The sequence below is a fragment of the Pogona vitticeps genome, chromosome 2, assembly GCF_051106095.1.
Source record: "Pogona vitticeps strain Pit_001003342236 chromosome 2, PviZW2.1, whole genome shotgun sequence".
Taxonomy (NCBI): Eukaryota; Metazoa; Chordata; class Lepidosauria; order Squamata; family Agamidae; genus Pogona; species Pogona vitticeps.
The window spans coordinates 4,871,787-4,886,827 of record NC_135784.1 but is presented as its reverse complement, the minus strand read 5'-3'; the positions used below and the strand labels follow the sequence as shown (position 1 = coordinate 4,886,827).

At 54.3% G+C, this 15,041-nt stretch overlaps 2 protein-coding genes across 5 annotated transcripts in view; both read left to right on the top strand.

Moving 5' to 3' along the window:
- The window catches only part of LOC110070991 (RLA class II histocompatibility antigen, DP alpha-1 chain), a 195,071-nt gene that overhangs the window by 165,589 nt on the left and 14,441 nt on the right, over positions 1–15,041 (top strand). The gene's annotated exons all lie outside the window — the stretch shown is intronic.
- Positions 10,261–15,041, top strand: part of COL11A2 (collagen type XI alpha 2 chain) — an 86,659-nt gene continuing 81,878 nt past the window's right edge. For all 4 annotated transcript variants that reach the window (XM_072987129.2, XM_072987127.2, XM_072987130.2 and 1 more), the window contains exon 1: positions 10,261–10,536. In XM_072987129.2, coding sequence (XP_072843230.2) covers positions 10,470–10,536 — 67 coding nt within the window. In that variant the 5' untranslated portion in view covers positions 10,261–10,469. The remainder of the gene's footprint in view (positions 10,537–15,041) is intronic.

The following is a 15,041-nucleotide window of genomic DNA, read 5'->3' as shown; positions in this document are numbered from 1 at the left end:
CTGTCTAGTACAGTTGGTTTCCAAGCTTCTCCCCCCCCCCGATGTTCTTGGACTGCAACTCCCAGAGATCCCGGCCAGCACAGCTGGCGGGTAAAGGCTTTTGGAAGTTTATTTAAACCTATGCATACAAAACATCTATCATTCAAAGAAACTGCAACAAAATACAAAATAATAGAAAAAACAACCCAGAATAAGCCCACCCTCCCCCCCTTGAGAGGACAGAGATTCCAACCTCCTTTGGATCGCAGATTCCCCCAGGTTTCCGGTGAGCCTTGAAAAAAGTAATACATAAAACATTTTGCCCTAAACTTTTGTCTTTTCCTGAGCTCAAACATATATTAAGTTCCAACTTTGTTTTGCATAGTCTCTTGGTTGTTCTTGTAGTGCTTCTGAAAGTGTATCTAATTCTGCGATGGCCAACAGTTTCTTTAGGAACTCCTCCATCGTAGGTATTTATTTATTCACTTTTTCCATTTTTTGGTCCAGAGTAACCTAGCAGCTACAAGTATATACTGTACATTAAACAATTGATTTTCTTATCAGTAATTTCTGACAATATTTAATAGTGCTATTTCAAGTTTAAAATTTAATTTTTGTTCTTTATTTCCCACATCTCTTGACTTGTTCCACATGTCCACCACATATGATGATAAGTTCCTGCTTTTTTTTTTTACACTTCCGCTGACATTTTTGCCAACCTTACAGGAATATAGTGCCATCACATTTTGAGGATATTTTCTCTTAAATTTACCGGCTTAATCATTTTATGACATTCTTTCACATCATTGTCCAATCATCAATATCAGTATTGTAACCGACGATACTTGCCCATTTTGTCATTGTCTCCTTTACCCTCTCCTCCTCCATATCATATTCCAATAGGTATATATATATTTTTAATTATTTTCTCATCAGTATAGATCCATAGTTTATCCACCTGAACTTCACCCTCAAAGAAGCCCACAATTTTATCTTTTTTGTATCTCGTTTCTAATTTGTTCATTGACCATCGATCTGTTGCTACCCCTAGTTCCTCTAGCTCTTGCTTATTTTTTTATGTTTTGTTCTTTATTAAGTAATTCTTTATATGTTAGTAGCACTCCTTTCTGATTCAACACTTCCAGAGTAAATGCTTGGGATTTTCTTATAAGTTTGTGTTTAAAATTTTTGCCACACTAGGCATAGTGCCTTTCTCACAATGTGTTCCATAAAGTGTGATTGCTCCTTGTATTTCCCATACCACACATATGCATGCTAACCCATTCTTAAATCATGTCCCTCCAATTTCAGTAATCTTAGTGGGTTTGTCTTGTGGCAGGTAGTCCCCTGGGCACCCACCTGGCTTGCTCTTGGTTTTGCTCTTCCCCTAGGTGCAATTTAAGAAATGCCTGCTCCATGCATAGCTTGGATCTGTGGGACGTGGTGGCTTCTTCGGGGCAGAAGCTGGAGGGACAGAAGTGCTGGTGGCCATCCAACATGGATCTTGTCCACCCTTTGTAGCAGAAGAAGTGGATTTTGATGCCTAGAAGCAGGGCCCTGCTATTTTGTCTTTTTTCCCCCTCCTCACCTTTAATTTTCTCTCGCCTGTCCCAAAAAGGTAGGTGAGCATCTGACTCACCCGGAGTTAAAGGTTTTGTGACGGAGTTCTCCTGTCAGCCAGCGGAGGGCAGCAGTGCCCCAGGAACTGGGTGGTTTTGGGAGGGGGGGGATTCATGGACGCCTGAGTTTGGTCCTTTCCTCCATCTGGGGATGGGGGGGTAGGATGGAAGACCTCCTCGTGGGATCGAGTAGGGGCTCTGAGCATGCACAGAGTGCTTTTTAAAAATTGCCACCGTCGCCCATTCCTATGAAAGCCAGTGCACTTTGGAGAGGCCTGATTTCCTAACTAGGTGGGGTGGGGTGGGGGGAGAGCAGTGTTGCACGGTCCCATTCAAAATTCCTGGGAACCCCCCTCCTCTTTTTTTTTTTAAATAACCCATGCCTTTGGCTCTTTGACTCCCCCCCCCCCCCGCCTCTCCCTGCCAGCTTCAAGGCCTGGTGGCTTTTACCTTTGCAAAAGTAGCCCTTTCTTTTGGGGAATATTTTGCATACCATGAAGCCAGAAAGAGCCAGCCTTGGCTTGGGAGAGGTGGGGGGGGGGCAGCAAGAAGCATTTTGAGTCTAAACCAGCAAAACACCACCCTCCCAACACACATACAGACACCTCCCCCCCCCCAAAAAAAAAAGGGACCGCAGAAGCATTTTTCAAGCCCAGGGTTCTTCCTCCTTCCTCGGCCCCTTCTGGCAGGGTTTCTGCCCCCCCCAACTCTTTGGGACCGTGGCCTGGGATGACCCCCAGGTGCCCACTGGGCCGTTGCATGTCCTACCCTCTCTCTCTCCCCCCCTTCTCCCACCCCCCCACCAGGGCTCCATCCTGGCCATGAATGGACCTCAGTCCTTCCCTGGCGGGTGTGTTTTCACAGGCCGGGCCTGACAACCGCCGACCGCCAGGAGCCGCACAAAGGGGGGCTTGTTTCCCCCCCATCAATGGGTCCTTGTCCTGCCCCCCTCACCTGGCGGCCCTGGCAGGCCCCATAGACCCTGGCAGGCCAGTGGAGGAGGCCAGGCGCTGGAAGTGTGTGCGCGCGCGTGCGGATACACACACACACACACACACACACACACACACACACACACACACACACACACACACACACACACACACACACACACACACACACACACACACACACACACACACACACACACACACACACACACACACACACACACAAACTTTTCTCCTTCAACGCCCGCCTTAAGGAATAAAAGGCGCTGCAGCCGCTCAGCGACCTGAGTTATTTCAAAGAAAGTAACTTCCTCTAACTCGCCCCTCCCCCACCCCCATCCCAAGTAGGGGTGCTGGATCCTGACACCCCAAAAGAGTGGAGCTTGCGACACTTCCTGCCTCCAGGAGTGGACTTTGAAGGAAAACCGGGTCTTTGGTGGGTGTTTTTTTGTTTTTGTTTTTTAAAATACTCTTGGCAAGGCAGGGCTCCTGAGCATGGAGAGAAGGCCTTGTGCATCTGGAGGCAGCCAGTTCGGTTTCCATAGAGGTATCCTCCAGATTGTGCTTGGTCCCCGGCCGTCATGGGTTGGGTTATGTCTTGCAAAAAAAAGGGCATACGGTTGAGCCGGTGGGATTAATCCACAGATGATTCTCTGCGAAGAGGAGGCCGGAAAGGAGGGGGGTGTCTCCCCACCCCCATGGACAGGACCTCTAGTCTCTTTTTTTAGATACTTGGGCATTTGGCCCCAGGGCATAGTGGGAGGGGGGGTGTTGGCAGGAGGAGGAGCCGGGCTGCGGCCTCGGATCGCACCACGCCTGGTGCCAGGAATAGCCCAGCTTTCGCCTGCATCCAGAAGGAATGTCCCTCCCATCTTGGCTGCCCAGGGTCACTCCACCCAAGGATTGTATCTATAATATATGTGCATGAGAGCGAGGGAGAGAATTCCCTCTTTTTGGGGTGTGTGTGTATGGGGGGGTAGGAGGCTGATCTGAAATCCTTGCCCTTCTGGTGCTGCCCCTCCTCCCATTGGGGGCACCCATCAAGCAAAGTGGAGGTTGGCACCCAGCTCCCCACTGGAATTGAGCCACCAGGGACCCACAAACTCAACGGGTTGGGTTGCCATGTTTGGAAACCCACTGCCCCCCCAAAGCACACACCCCCCGTGGAGTTCCTCCTGCCTCACAACCGCCCTGTTGAGGATACGGAAGGTGGCTTACCTCTGTGCATATACAGAGAGCATTTCACCACCGCACAAAGTGACGATACTCTTGGACATGCAGACGCACACGTGTGTGTCGTGATTGATTCCCCCCCCCCAAAGGCAGAGTCCTGGAGGGTTGAGCTCTCCAGAATCCCACCCCCTTCCTTTGTCCCTCTGCGTGGCCCTCCTCCAACCCCCTATTTTAGGAGCCCTTCGGAAGTGGGGCACCAAGGATCAGCTGCAGGATCTGAGAAACGCTTCTTTTGGAGAAAGGCTCTTGTTCAAGGCTGACGGAGGGTGCCGAAAGAAGCCCTCCACCCATGGGGGGGCTCTGGGTGCAGAATTGCAGGGCCCCCCAAGTGTCAGTGGGGACCCCTTCGTCCTCCCTGCTGCTGTCTGATTTTAAAACACTCTTTTCCCCTGCAAACTTCTGGATTCAAATAAACAGTAAAATAATTAAAATAAGGTTCTAAGGATAATACTGTACAACTCACATTTGTACCGTTAGCAGCCCTGGGCGGAAGCCCTGTCTCTAAACACACATGCGCGCACAAGCAAACGAGCAGGTGAGCAAGTGGGGATGCGTCTGAGCACAGGGTGGGTGGCAGTGTCACCCCCACCGGTAGGGTGGAAAAGTAGCAGGAAAAGAGGAATCCCGGACGTGAGATGGACTGAGTCGATAAAAGAGCTGCTGACTTCCCTGTGTTATATTGTGTGTGTGTTTTTTTTTTGGGGGGGTCACTCTCAGTCTATTACCCAGAAATCCAGCATCCCTTAACCCCTGCCAGCTTACATCCCAATGGGCACATTTCAGTTTTTGAGAAGATGAGGCGGATATTTTCTTGTTGCAAGTCAACGGTTGGTTGGTGGGTTGGTTGGTTTTTTTATACCCCCCCCATCTAGCAAGATCGGGCTCTGAACAGTGCACCACGCAGAAATAAAGAAACATAAATCATGAAATAAACTGTAAAAAAGGCTAAAACCATCTTTATTGATAACAGAACAAGACAGGCAGCAAAATGGAGGTCACTCAACACACCGTTTTCCTCTCCTTCCTTCCTCCTCCTCTTCCGTCCCTTATTAATTGGGGGGACCCTCCCAAGAGGCTTCCCCAAACCGCCCTGCTTTTCGAAGCTTTCAAAAGGCACCACAGGGAGGGGGGGCCAGCCCTAAGCTCTGTGGGAGAGGATTCCATAAGGAAGGTGCCACGGCCGAGAAGGCCCCGTGTGGCTGTTGATGTTTCCCGGGGTTCGGGGACCATGGACATTTTACGCTGCTCGGCTTGGTGTTGGTATGCCTAAGCACGGCCATGCTTCTTATCGGAGTGCCTCCTTTCCGTCTGAGAGGTCTATGAGCATCTCGGGAGCAGCAGAGAGCAAAGTGAAGACCTCTCTCTGACTCCCCCGGCGTGGCCGGGGGGGAGGGTGGCACCCTGAGTCACGACGTGCCTTCTCTCCATGTCCCGCTTGGGGAAGGTCCATTCTGTGCACCCGACTAGCGGGGTCCCCCCGTCCAGCAAAAGGTTTCACACACACACACACACACACACACACACACACATACACGCCCTGCAGCTGAAAGAACAGAAGGAGCCCCTCTCTCTCTCGTCCTCTTCCAGCTGGCCTGGCTGGCCTCGGTGCCTATGGAGAGAAAACAAGATGGTCTATATATATGTCGCTTGGCCGGATCTGGCGGCGGCCCTGAAGGCTTCCGAGGCTGCAATTAGCACCGGGCGCGCGTGGGGATTGAAGGCTTGCGTGCCAGGAGACTCTGGGGGCTGTTCTCACTCTTTGAGATCCAGCGTCTTCTTCATCAACAACAACATTCCAGACCTGCCACCCCACCCTGGGAGGGGCAAAGCGGGAGCCCGTCGGACACCCTTCCCCCCCCCAAAAAAGATGCCTTTTTAAAAAAGGAAGGGAAAAGAAGTGAGGCCCATGATCCATGGCCCCAAACAGGAACAAAGGAAATCATAACACCCCTTCAGGCTGGACCTGATGATTTACAGGGTGCCAACAGGGAATCTTGGAAATATCTCTCCAGATTCGGTGGGGTAGCCCAAGAGATTTTGGTGCCTGGGGCTGAGCAGCATGGGGTGCCCTCCCCCACTTGGGGTCCAAGTGTGTGGCACTTGCCTGGGGTTCTTTAATGGGGGGAGGAAGCTGTGTAGCAATGAAAATGAGTGAATTATCTTAGAACTGCAGTGCTGGACGGGACCCTCTAGATCATCCAGTCCAGCCCCTGTCAAAGAGGCCCATCGGGGAATCGAACTCCCAACCTCAGGCTCCACAGACAGAGACCTAAACCACTGAGCCACATGAATGAATGAATGAATGAATGAATGAATGAATGAATGAATGGACGAGTCTTTCCTGCCCTCCTCCCATGGAGAAACAGAGCTTGAGGATGGATGTACGAAAAATGCCGTACTGGGAATAGGGACCCAGGCTGAAAGGAGGAAGAGAGAAGGCCGTCTGGCCTTGAGGTCGTTTTGAGTCCATCCCGCAGAAAGGAGAACGTGGACGGCGCCACGCCATATGCAAAACGGCACGGTGCCATGGGTGCAGAAAATCACCCAGCTTCCAGAGTCCTGCCTGGGGCAGCAGATTGGCTTCCTTCTTGAGGATGAAGTGCAATAAATAATGATAAAATGAATAAATATGCAGGCCACGGCTACAGACGAAGGAGGGCTTGGTTCTAGAGAGGATTCTGAGAACATTTTTTTTGGGGGGGGGTGGCCCTCGGTTGCCACCACAGATACACCTCCTGCTATGGATGCCTCTCTTACATCCTGGGTCAAGCCAGCTGGCCCCAGACCACCACCCACCTGCCGGATTTGAAGGGAGGCCACCCTGCCTCTTGTGGAGTGGACAAATCCGCTCTGCAGGTATCTTGTGGCGCACTGGTTGAACGGCAGTCCTGCAGGCAGGACTTTGCTTACCACCGGGGCTCAATCCCAGGTATCTGGCTGGAGGTTCGCTCAGCCTTTCATTCTTCCCAGGTCAGGACACTTGAGTACCCAGCTTGCTGGCGGGAGGGAGGGAGGGGAAAATGGGTAGCTTGCATAATGAAACCGTAAGCTTGCCCAGCGAATGCTTTAAGTGCTATGGGATGGTTTCTAAGCAGCATGCTTGGCTTTGCTTTGGATCTGGGAGCTGTGGAAGGATCTTGGGGGCATTTCAAATCCACCGGGGGGGGGGGTAGAGAGAGAGAGAGAGGACCCTGGAGCCCCTTTCATGCTGTAGCTAGCTGCCTTTGAGTCCTATTTACAAAAGTTTAGGCTGCCCACTTACATGCCCCCCCTCCAAAGAAGAAAGCAATCTACCTAAAACGGCACCACAAAGACTCATCACTCTGTTGCTCCACAAGGCTGACGTTCTAAGTTAAACCCCCCAAACTGTGCACCCCAAATGCACCCCGCTCCGCAGGGCCCCCTCCGTCAGCCTCTCTTTCCAGGCCAGGCCCCACCTCTACAAGCTCAGCCAGCCCCCCCCCCCCGGCTTGTGCCTATTTCTGCCAGCCCAGATGGCTAATTACAGGCTCTTGATTATAGAGCCGTTTTGGGACCTCTCGGTCCAGCCAGAGAGAGAGAGAGAGAGAGACGGAGGAAGCCTCAAGGAGGGACACAGACTGGCCGAGGAATCCCAGACGGGTTGATGGATCGTGGCCGGAGGTGACCCCGCCCTGCACAGACCTGTGAGGGTGTTGGTGGGACAGGGGCGCCCGGTTGCTGCTCAGTCAGGCCTGGGTGGCCGGCCGGCAGGCTTTTGTGACCAACGTAGGTAGCCCAAGAGTACGGAGTCCCCTGGCCAGCCGAGCCCTTGGGCGAGCCTTATGTTTGGTTTGCTTCTTAAAGAACAACGCTAGATGCTGTTCCAAGTCCTCCCTACAGAGCACGTTACCATTGTCTCTCGAGACTGAAGGATGCCTGATCTAAAAATTTCCCACAAGAATTTCAAGGCAGCAACGGCATCGTCTTCAAGGGCCGCCCCACGGCACAGTGGTAGTCTAGGCTGGAGGCTGCCAGAACATGATAGGAAAGGAGAACGTCAACAGCCCCCTTTGCCTCCATCCAGGGACTCTGCTTCTCCTTTAACAGGTATATCCTGGCTTGCTTTTCTCTCCACTGTCCTCACAACAAGTGACTTGTGAAGTAAGACATAACAACTAGCACACCGTCACTCCGGGGGGGGGGGGGGAGCCGGAACCTGGCTCGCTCATATTCTATTCCAGACCCCCTAACCACTAGGCGACATTGCCACATCGAGGTAGAGCTGGACTGCCCGCTTCGGTGCTTCTTGCCTGCTCTCCGGCTGAGATGATTTCTCTCCAAACTTCTGGCCTTTATGGAGGGATTTTTCGTAATTAGGCATCAACCCCATTAGGAAATGCTCCCCCTTTTCCAAGAAGCACCCACAGATGCTGTTTTTCCCCCCATATTTGGGCTGATTTTTTTTATCTCAGCCAGGCCCTGTCATCTTTCCATCTTTGTAATTGATGTTGCACCCATCTTTAATTTGCTTATTATTCTAGGGAAACGTAACGTGGTGTTGTCTTTGTGCCCTGCATTTCCTCTATATTTCCCCATTTTGGCCGTTGTTCCACAAAAGCAAAAGACACAAATGTGAAGAGGAATCAAACAGGGTGAACCCCCCCTTGCTGTGTTTGCACAGTCTCGCTCCCAGCTGTCCAAATGCCTTTTTTTGGGGGGGGGGTGTTTGTAACTGGAAGGGGGGGTTGCTCTCCAAATGACCTTTCCCTTCGTTGGGCAGCAAAACTTGCAAGGTGTGAAACTGCTGACTCGGTTGCCATTATACACAACAACAACAACAACAACAACAACAACAACAACAACAACAATGGGCGCGACATCAATTACAAAGAAATGAAGTATCCCCAGCAATTTTGCGTTGTGGTCAGCACAGTTTCTCCCTCCATGCCTCTTTCCCCTTCCTTAAGGCAGGGAAGGGCTGCGATGCAGAGGCAGACGCTGCACACTGGATGTCCCAGGCTGCGCCCTCAGCAGCACCACTAGGAGAGATCCTAATAAACCTGCCCTTGGGGAGAGGCTGAAAAAAAAGGCCAGAGGGCTCTGCTCTGCTTCTGGGCATAACAGGGCAAAGGGGAGGGTTCCTCTCCTGCGTTCCAGAAAATAGCAAAGGAAGGAAGGAGGGGAAGCCATTCTCTTTTGCCACTTGGGTTGCAATAGGCGGACTCCCACAGCACGATGGGGCTTGGCTCACTTGCTTGAGTTAGCTGCAGGTATCCTTTCTGCTGGTCCCTCCCCATCCTATTCCTATAGGGCCCCATCGGTGAAGATTTACTGAGGGTGGACAGAAGTTCATTTCTCGCACCCAGGACATCTCAGTTTCAAAAGGGTGTTATCCGCAGTGTGGGGGTGGGGGCCGTTGAAGCATTATGCTCTGGGGGGGGGACAGTTGCTGAGCAGACCGTTGTGTCCAGGAGCTCTGTCCTTGTCAGCCCAACTTTTCCCAAATCCTGAGCCAGCGCTTTGGGGCATGTACAGAGTGCCTTCTGAAACCAGAAGAGGTTCAGGACCTCCACTTGGCCTTGAAATCCCCAAATGAACTTGGCTTCAAGGGGGGCACTTTCTCTCTCTCTCTCTCTCTCTCTCTCTCTCTGGGAATCCTTAAATGCATTGATGATTTTTAAGGTTTAAAGTACACAGCACGCTGCGTTGTTGTGACACTGTGATAACACATGCAAAATGCAGGTGCGGCTTTGCACAGACACAGACACACACAATATTCTGGGGAGGAGGGGTCCACGCTGGGCTACCTCACAGGGCTGTCGTGAAGAGGAAATCGGCTACATACATTTTGTTGAAGGGGGAGAAACAGGTATAGAATGGTAACTCAGAAAGCCATGATTTGGGGGGGGGGCTTTTAGGATGGACTGTGACCTCTGGGTCAGATCCTGGTGTGATGAGAAACTCCAGGCATGAAATACAAATAGGGCTTGAATGGAAGGCAGGAGGGGAAGGAACCCTCTGTGGTTCGTTTCCCCAGCCCTGGTTCTAAAACAATGTGACCAGCTGTGACTACAACTCCCACAATCCCCAAACACACACCTTGTGGGTCTCCAAATCTCCAGCCTGCCCCCCCCCCCGGCGAGCGCAACTCATAGGGTTTTACAATCTCAGAGGTGGGGGAATCTTTAAGGGAAATAAATGGGTGGAAGGTGGGGAGATGGGTCTGGGGGCTTAAAGTCGGGGTGCCTCTTGGGAGGAGCGCCCCCCTTTTTTCCCTTTCTTTCCTGCCCATCCCCACCCACCTGGAAGAGCGGGCTGGCTGGCTGGGGGAAATCCAACCGGTAAAGCGGTTTATAGGGAGGGGCTTCCCCGCTGCCTCCGGGACCCCCCCCCCAGGAGAAGCCCCTTGGAGTCCAGGTGTGACAGGGAGGGCAGAGCCGCGGGGGGGGGGAAGGCTGGAGGCGGAGGTGGGCAGGCTGGGAAGGAGGGCCAGAGGGAGGGAAGGCGGGCCGGGAGGGGGGGAGCCAGGCTGCTGGGCTGCCGTCGCCCGGGCGCCAGAGCCAAAGACAGCCAGCCAGCCAACCTCCTCCTCCTCCTCCTCCTCCTCTTGCCGGAGCCGAACTTGGCCGGCAGAGCCGCCTCGGGCACCGGACGGAGCGGCCGGCCTCGGAGCGCCCCGTCTGCAGGGGCTTCGGCCAGCCGTCCAGCCCTGCCTCGGTCCGAAGCCATGGCGCCGCTCCTCGTCCTTCTCCTGCCGCTGCTGGTGCTGCTGCCCTGCCAGAGCGTCCGAGCAGGTAAGCGGGGGTGGGGGGCGAGGCCGTCGGGGCTGCCCCTCCGCCCGGATTCCTCTTGTCCCGGACGGGCTGGGAGGCGCCTGCACGGCCGGAGGTGGGCGCTGGGGAAATAAGGGGGAGAGACCGGTGTGTGTGGGGGGGTGGGAGGGTGGCCCTGCCAGGCCCGGGCGCCCCGTCGAGGATCGGGCCCCAGCATTGGCCTCTGAGCCAGGCAGGGTCAGCGCACTGCGGAAGAGAGGTCGGTGGGGGGGCCCCTTAGGGTCCAGGAGGTGGCCCCGGTTGGGCGCTTGGGGGGGTCGGCGTGGAGAAGAGAGGGCCGTTGGGGCGCAGGAGGGACACACCCGCGGGGACGGGGACTCAGGCTCAGCGGGAAGGGTGATGATGCTGGGCCGTCGGTCTCGGGGTCTCTGGTCGTTATGGCCGGAACGGAGGCGCCGGTGCAGGACCCGATCCCTCCCCAGGCGTGACACCTGGCGGCAGAACCTTCGAGGGCGGGGGGAAGGGGCGGCATGGCGTGGTAGAAGTTTGGGGGCATCATTTGGGGTGCTGAGGGGGGGGAGTCGGGTGCTGCTCTCTTGATGCCCTTCCCGGCCCATATGTATGTGGGGGGGGGGGGAGAGACGCAGCCCTTGGCTGTCACTCACCGCCTTCTCTTGCACCCCCCCTCCCCGCAGCCTGCGACTCGCCCCATGTCCAGAAGGCGGCAGTCGCGCGTCCCGCCTGGGGGGGGGGTTGGGGGGCAGCGCCACGTGGTGATGTGGCTCCTTCACTGCTCTCCTTCCCCCCCCTCACTTGTGTGAGTCTGGGGGCTTTGGTGGCGGTCTGGATCCCACGGGGCGGCGTCCAGGCAGCGGGAGGTGACAGCTGACCTGTGCCCCGCTCCCCCCCCCAAACGAATAGTTTTCGGAAGGGGAGTGGGGGTCCTCACACACGCACCCCAGCTTTGGGGGAAGGGGGGCAGAAGGGGCGCATCTCTCCAGATGGCGGGGGGGGGTGTTGGTGCATAAAGAGTGGAGGGATCCATTTTCCACCGGGAAGGGGGAGAGGGTCTAGTATACTGCTGCGGGGGGGAGAGAACTCCGTCTGGTGCCAGTCTAGGGATAGGTGGCATGGGAAGGGGGGGGATGATCCCCCCCGAGCGCCCCCCCCGTTCCTTTAAGACGGGCTCCCTTGGATTTCGGGAGGCTCACCCAGGCTTAGACGGGACGGGAAGCGCTGGCTTTGCCTGGGCTTGTCTTTGGTGGGGAGTTGGTAGAAGGCTGGGGGGGGGGTGTCCCGCTCCCCCCCCCGGACCGCCGGGGCGCCTCCTTCCCTCGTCCTCCTCCTGGTCCCCCGGCCCGGCCTGCCCTCCTCCCCTGGACGGCGGCGGCAGCGGCGGCCCGGCCCAGCCCAGACAGGGCGCCCTTTGTGCGGGGGAAACAGTGGGCGAGTGTGTGCCCGGGCGGGGTTTGTTTGCCTTTGAGCGGCGGCGCCGCTCCCGGCCTCGTCCGGCTCCCACCCCGCACACCCCCCCACCCCGCCATCCCCGGGCGCCCGTCGGCAGCGGGGCTCCCCAGACCGGCTGGCAAGACGCGCGTGTCCCTTTCCGTCCCCCAGAAAGCCCCTCGACACTAGTGGGCTCCCTCCCCCGTGGCACCAGACTCCTCGCCTTCCACCCGCTGCGCCCCCCTACCCCGGGGAAACTCAGCGCTCGCGCCCTCCGGGTCCGCGCGGAGAGGCAGGCAGATAGATCCACCGGTGCAGCCGCCGGGCCTTGGAGGGACTCGGTCCTACAGGAGGACGGCAGCCCTTGTTGCATCCCTGCCAGCCCAAAAAGCTGGGGAATGTTCTTTTCCCGGACCCGTTGTGTGTGTGTGTGTGTGTAGGCACGCTGGTCTTGGCTTCCCAAAGGTAAAATATTTTCCAAGCTGTGGTAAAAGGTCACCAAGGATGGCACCAGAACTGGTAGAGACCGGATGCCCTGCAGCTGCAAAGGTTCCAGAATTTATTAGGCCAAAGACAGGCGCCAGCTTCCAGAATCGCTAGGTCTCTTCATCGGGTTGAAGAAGGGCCCTGCAGAATTCTCTCCCTCTTCTTTTACCCCTCAGGGTCTCCGTCCAGCCTGAATGGCTTTCGTAACAACCCTTATTCCCACCCCACCCCCGCCTTCTACCCACCCCTCGCATCTGCTTTCTGTGCCATCTTGTGGGCTGAAGAGATCTGGGGATCTCAGAAGCTTGCACATATTTTCCAGCACCGTTTCTGGTGGCCTGTTTCAAAGTACTATAACTCCAGGACAGATTCTGGAATTCATCTTTGGAGCCACCGCAGCTGTACAGATATTTAAAAAAAAGTTGAAAGGCACAATAACACCTGCGACCTGTGGAACTCCCAGCCACCTGTAGTTTCCCATTGTCTGCTTGCTTATACTTCAGATCAGGTGCTTGACCTTTTCTCAGGCCTCCGAGAGTCTGCTCTCATCCAACATTTCCCTTAGGCAGTGCCTACAACTCCAGTCATCCCTAGCAAGGATAGTTGTTGGTTGTAAGGATGATGGGCAGTGTAGTCTAACTTATTTGAAGCATAGAGGCTGCAGGAGGTTGGTTATCCTGGCAGCCAGCTGCTCTCCTCCACAGAATCACTCTTTCTGCTACACAGCATTCTTCCTTCCTTCCATCATCTGCTCCATCCTTCCTCTGTCTGGAGATGCCGACTACTGAAACAGACAAAACGTAATGACCTTATTGAAAATTTCCAGAAAGTTACCCTTAGGTTATAGAAGTACTTCTTTACATGATGCCATCGGAAACCTATGGAACTCCCTGCAACATGTTGGCGGAAGTTAGGAAAAGTTGATTTTAAACTTAGGATTATGATCATGCTTGGATTGGGTCTCCCAAAAATATCTCGGAATGGACAGAATTTTTTTTCCCTCTCTGACTGCTAATTCCAGTAGCGTAGCAACGCTGGGGCATGACGGCAGTCGTAGTTCACAAAACGTTTTTGAAGGATGATGTCAGGGCTGGTTGTGGCTGGCTGGGATGTCTGTGGTTCAGGCTGGCTTCTCCTCCCTCTGGGCTGTACCTGGCTTGTAGTCACAGTGTCACCTGGGGGATCCTTGGGGACTACATGCTCACACGGATTGAGACATGACTGCCCCAGCTGGGTGCCCACACAATGGGACGAGGGGTGGCGGCAAAGGTGCCTCTCGGGTAGAGAGAAGCCCTAGCCTCAGATGAGATCGGAAGGAGAAAGAGAGACCCAAGCAAGCTCCCGGAACTCGGATGGGGTCCTTCAGTGGTCATCTAGTCCACCCCCAGCCTAATCATCTTGCAAGACGAAACATCTGTGACCGAGGAAGGCAGCCATCCGCTCCCTTCCGAGCCGAACACTCCCAGCGACTCTTTCAGCTGTTTCTCGGGGGAATCTGGTGCTGTGGGCCTAGCAGAGGGTGGGGCCGGCCATGGGCATGCGAGAAAGAGAGAGACAGACAGACAGACGGGGGAAGACGTGAGTTTTTCCAGGTGGAATCCTTCCAGCCCCAGATTCCAGATGACTTCGAAAGCTGGGCGGGTGGCTGTAAAAGAAGGATCGAGGCTTCCCTTCCTTCTTTTTTTTTTCCTACCAGCACTCCTGTGTATTAATGGCTGCTTTACCATTAAATCTCTGCAGCCCTCCCCCCCAAAAGAGCTGGACCTGTTGGAAGGCTGCCTGCCACATGAAGTTAGAAAATAACCAAACAGCAGAAACAAACCAAGCCCTCCGACAGGGCAGTAAATCTATGGAGCAATGACTCCCAGTGTACCTCTTAAGTCTGAGAGACTCTCCCGGTGGATTATCTGCCTGTCATGTAATTCTTAAAGAAACCCTGAAAGCGGGTGGCTCTTTTTTCTTTCCATATTTTAGAAGTTCCTATATTCACAGCATTGGGGGCCTTGCTTGGCTCTCTCAGCAGTGGCCCGAAAACTCTGGCTGGGGGATGAGAGAAGCTTCACCAGTTGGACTTCTTCCTGTTCACAAAGCTGTTTGGAAGCCCAGAAATCCCATGGGAGGAAGGGAATAGGGGACCCTGGCAGGATGATCCCTTTACCTTTTGTGGGAAACCTTGAGCTATGCCCGTAATGTAAAATTAACACCTCCGCACCCCAGGGAAGATAAAAATGGCCTTAAGACAGCGCCAAACGGTCTCTCAAAATAACTTTTTAAACTCCAAAAATTAATTCTCCTCCTGAAAGCACCCTTTCTCTTGCTCCCCTTTCATCGGAGGCGAGAGACACGTGCAACCTTCAGGGCTCACACCAAGCTCTTTGTCTACAAGGAAGAGAGACTGTCTCCACAAGATGCCAAGCCAAAAAAGGGAGAAAGAAAACATACAGTCTCTCCCACTCGAGGGAGGAATGCTAGGAAAAATCATGATTCAGTTTACAGAGCTGCTTCTGTGCTCAGGGAGGTGAATCCATCTGTGCTGCAGCCCCCAGCTGTGACCGACAAAGAGTTCTGTGTAGCTCTCAAATGTGTGCTCTTTG